The sequence below is a fragment of the Zea mays genome, chromosome 5, assembly GCF_902167145.1.
Source record: "Zea mays cultivar B73 chromosome 5, Zm-B73-REFERENCE-NAM-5.0, whole genome shotgun sequence".
NCBI lineage: Eukaryota > Viridiplantae > Streptophyta > Magnoliopsida > Poales > Poaceae > Zea > Zea mays.
In genome coordinates, this window is record NC_050100.1 from 122,176,994 (window position 1) to 122,181,763 (window position 4,770).

The 4,770-nt window shown below is 44.2% G+C and overlaps 1 protein-coding gene across 1 annotated transcript; it reads right to left on the reverse strand.

Moving 5' to 3' along the window:
• Positions 1-745: 745 nt before the first annotated feature.
• Positions 746-2,738, reverse strand: LOC109939526 (L10-interacting MYB domain-containing protein-like). Its single transcript, XM_020537714.2, has 2 exons — positions 1,409-2,738; positions 746-1,328 (listed from the first exon to the last, which is right to left on the reverse strand). Exons 1-2 carry the CDS (start codon positions 1,727-1,729, stop codon positions 783-785), a joined length of 867 nt encoding a protein of 288 aa, XP_020393303.1. The 5' UTR covers positions 1,730-2,738; the 3' UTR covers positions 746-782.
• Positions 2,739-4,770: the final 2,032 nt, after the last annotated feature.

Genomic DNA, 4,770 nt, shown 5'->3' on the forward strand with positions numbered 1-4,770 from the left:
TGGGCGTGTTTGGTTCGGCTTTTTTCTGACCAGTTTATCTGAAAAGCTGGCTGTGGGGAAAAGCTGGCTGTTAGGAAAAGCTGGTGGTTAGAATTTAGGTGTTTGGTTCGCCAGCTGTGCAGAAAAGCTGTTCGTGAGAATCTACGTGTTTGGATAATCAGATTCTGAAATTGCAGATTCTGTTCGAAGAAACGATAAAATGAAACCCATAACGATGAAAAGGTCATTACACAATAATTAGTGCAGTTGATTACATCATAAGTCCCGTTACATTGTCATACTTAACTACGCCACTAAAGCATTAGCAATTGCATCTCGAAAAACACTCATGTCTAACTCATCAGATGTGGTACTACTACTCTCACCTAAAGGTACATCATGACTGCTGCTACTAGGTCCTACTTCATCAAAGTCTCTATCGTGTAGAGCACTCTCTCTAATGAAGTTATGCAATGTGTGTGCAACAGGGTCAGACATCTGCATGCACACAAAAAACAGAGACATATTCATATGTAACAACACTTGACATATCAATGTACAACCACAGTTTACAAGCCACATATATTCAGTATTCAAATGAGACAGAATGTTCACATTGTTCACAAGCAGACAACTCAGATTATTCAAATACAAGTTCAACTCGAATATCTGGAAAACTGTTTGAAAGGGAAACTGATGCGCACGACAAGTTTATTACTCACTACAATGAAACGACAAGACTCATAAAACAGACAGAAATAACGGTAATACTGAATAAGCCTCTGTTGTCGGACCACCAGCAGCTAAGTGCACTTTTTAAGATCTATCTCGTAAGCATTGCGAAGCCAAGCGATCCTTCCTTCTTTTGTCTGCAAGTTTGCAAAAATATCTCTATACTTTTTCTCAGTCAATAGATGAGTGGCAAACAAATGTAATTGGCTTCCTTCTGGTGATCCATCATCCATAACTTGTTGCAGCTGCTTTTTAATCTCAAGTCGAACAGGGTCATTGTCAGTAGAGGTAATGGACTTGTTAGTGGTCATTGAACGCGACTCAAAAGCCTCCACTAGTCTTCTCATGTACTCTCCCCTCAAATCTTTTTTCTTCTTTGGTTTTGGAGAATCATGGCGCATCTTACGCTTCCCACTAGCATTTGTGCAGGGGTCAGGTGTGCTGTTTTCACCCCCACCTAAAGTGGCTTCCAAATGATCATCAGATGATGAATTAGCATCCTCGACTCCAGGAACCAGGGTTCTTTCATTTGTGCAGACAATGGGTCCAAACATAACCTTTAGCTCATCCTCATTCTCTAGGGGGGCTGTTTTGAACATAATACAACCTGGCATTGCCTGCACCAACATGGTAGTTCCTAGTTTGAGATGGCCAAATACTATTGTTAGTCTACAAAACAAAAAAAAGATCTACTTACTTCATTTTGCTTGGCCCACCACTCATCTGGCGCACTGATTGAACCAGTATGAGGGTCTCGACCAAGACCTGTAGCCCTTTCATTTAGAGTTTTCCACTGGGTGAACATTCTCTTCAACGAGTCCCACCTATTCTTCATTTGATCCCTTGTGTACGTGCGACCAGTGCGTTCCTTAAACTTTCTTATCAGGTTAGCATACCCTTCGGCGTTTAGGAATTGTTGTGGCCTGTTCCGTGCATTGACCTCTTCTACACATATTTCTGTGTAAATTTTTGTTGCTCTACTATCCCACTTAGCAATGACCTTGCCAGACTTGTCCATCTAGTGCAAAACAAGTGTAGACGATTGAAAATATGTATTGAAGTGCAGTTACTACGACAACAAAATGAACAGGTAATAATAACATAAAGTACTACCTTAAGGAGTCACATTCGTTTGCCATAATTACATATATAGACTGACCAAATTAAAGTGCTGGTGCACACAAAAGAACAGGGAACAATTCACAACTGCGCAGGAAGCAAAAGGCTGATCTTTCCCTGTGACCCTAACACCTGCCTCTAACAAGTTCTAACTTAAACTTGATGACCTCGAACAACTTACTCTAACAAGGTCTAACTTAAACTTCATTATCACTAAACGATGGCATCTGGTCCGAGTCATATTCAAGACCCCAGAAGTTTGCAAAGTGATCAGCAAAGTCCCAATCTGGACTAAGGTACTCGTCAGCTGGGGGTGGTGAGGACAAGGCTGACGGTTCGTAGTTGCTGTCACCCGGGTTGTTTACGTTGTTCACGATGTCCAGGTTCTCTTGCAACACCAGAGAGTCTTGCTCAAGCATGCAAGTAATGTCCTCCAATGCTACACGAAGTTTGGTAGCCTCAAAAGAGGTCAACCCGCGTCCGGGACGGATTGTTTCCCGAGCTACGGAAAATATCTTGTCCGCAATCTCTTGCATCCTTCCAATTGCCTTGTCGGCTATGGAGTCTGCTGAATCCATCTGATGTGGATTTAGGTTGTTAGTTCACTAACAAGGGCATACTAACTTGCATGTATTGACATCAATTGCGTTCTAACATGGACAACATTTGGTTGAAGCTACCATAGAGGTACTAACAAAAACATGTATGAACACGTACTATTAACAAACTTGTTGTGAACAAACAAACTAACAAGTCATGACTCGAGAAAGAATTGTGTTATACAACAGAACGATGGTAATCCCTGTAAACCGTAAACACATAATTTGTTAACCCATGGGGACTCTAACAATTTGTGTATGCAATTACCTTGGCTGCTGTTGATCTTGGAAGCGAATACGCAGACACCGATTTGGTACGGATATCTGAAGGCGACATTGAAGGTAAATTGATTTAGTACGTCTTCCATAGCGTTTACATGAACTGAAGTAGTAACTGCCTCCGGATCGAGGCGAGCAACAGCCTACCTCTAAAGATGCCGACGCGACGGGGGAAGCAGAGGAAGACGGAGCGACGTCGCCGGTGTGAGTGAGCCAACGCTACGGACAGTAAACGGTCAAGTCTCCCACCGCGGCGAAGGTGCAGAATGAGAGGCCCGGATGGAGGAAAGAGCTCACGTACCTCCGACGACGGGGGAAGAAGGTTCCTTCTCGACGACTCTCCGGCTCGGCCGAGGGTGCACGAACCCTAGCGAAGACGGGATTGAGACGCCGCAATGGGGAGGAAAACCAACGGACAGGAAAGGAAGAGGTCGCTGAGGAGTGGGCCGTACCTGTAGCGGGGAGGAGATCGACCTGGCGGCGGTCCGTTGGGTGCGCAGCGGCGGCGGGTTCGTTGGCGGCGGCGGAGGCGCGTTTCGTCGCCTAAACCCTAGCGAAGTGGGCGGGGGCTTCCGTTAGAAGCGAAGTGAGGGCGGCTTCGTGCAGACTGTGTGCGGTCGGCTTCTATCCAAAGCGCTACGACGAAAAGCCGCCTCAGAAGCTGGCCGTTTGGATACAGCTTCAGCTTCTAGCGGCCAGAAGCCGCCCAGAAGCTGAAACAAACAGCCACAATGATCCCTGGACCCCTTACGCCATGTTGCTAGCTTCCTGTAGCGACTCCTTGCACTCGATGTCGTTCACGAGATCGCCTAGACATGTGCCTGCCGAGAGCGCCTCCTTGGGCCAGCCCACCACCGCCCGCTCGGTCGTTGCTGGCTGTCAGGAGGTAGGAGAGGGAGTCAGAATCATTGATCTAGGGTTCAACAGTGGGGATTACAAATGGGCACCGCTTCAGCACGAGTCAATTCGAGCCGTTAGATGCGATCGGTACAATCCCTATTAGATCTCAATTGATACAATCCTGACCGACGATCTTCAATCTGACAACCATAGCTTCATACTGGTTCATATAAACTGCTATTTAATCTGAGCCGTTAGTTTTAGATCACTCGGCTGAGGTGTGCTTATACCTCTTCGACTGAGGATATTTTACTGAAGAGACCCCAAAGAAACTCTTAATCAACCCGCACTCCTCTGCAGTAGTACTTTCCTCGCAAGTTAGTCCTATTTTTAGCATATTAACTTCTGACGTTCTAGGAAATCATGCCTGTCGTCCATCAGCTGGTGAGTACATATAAATTAAATCTGAAAAATATTTTCTTATACAAAAATAATTTCAGAAACTTGTAAATTTCATATCTTCCATGTTTTAGCTCCGATTTTAGTGATTCTTGAACCTACGATCTCGAAGTGACACGTAGAATATTATTACGATAATTTTTATATGTTTACTGTAATGTTAATTTTTTTAATTCTTTGTCTATTTGTGTATTGTTGCGATACCAAAGCAAGGTTACGAGAAACCTGAAGACCTAATTGGAGAAATACCTGGAGTTGCACCAAAAAGGCAAGTTGTGCCATTGATCACTCTTCTTTTCCTAATAATGTCCCTATTAATCACTATGATATGCTCATGTTAATTTGATGGGACCTAATAGGTTACCCTGGTTTTGTTCACCCCAATCCTTGTAAACAAATGAACTATTGGGTAGACTTGCTATTGTTCTACCTGGTTTTGGGATTAATGTTATACTAAATTATGATCATGTTTCATTAATATTGTTGGTTTAATTATTGTTCATGATAAGATTATTATGTTAAATGGAACATGGAGCGACCACCCAGGAAAACAGTGCTACCATAAGGGTGGAATGGGACACCCTTGGCTGAATAATTAGGAAAGCTAGTGTGAGTTAATCCTTTCTCGAAAGGGGCAAGCGGGGTGGAGTGCAGGTGTAGGGAGGTCCTTGCGTCAGACTGTCTTTTTAGCTTTCTGGACGAGGGATTCCTATATCACCTTCGGCACGGAATCCGTAGCGGGTTCTCTCATCTAGTGGAACTT

What these genes read in the sequence shown, in the direction of transcription:
- LOC109939526 (XM_020537714.2), bottom strand. Translation starts at nt 1,729, where the DNA reads ATGGACAAGTCTGGCAAGGTCATTGCTAAGTGGGATAGTAGAGCAACA. An exon ending in GGTGGGCCAAGCAAAATGAA is followed by an intron (nt 1,329 to 1,408) that starts GTAAGTAGATCT and finishes ATGTTGGTGCAG; the next exon opens with GCAATGCCAGGTTGTATTAT.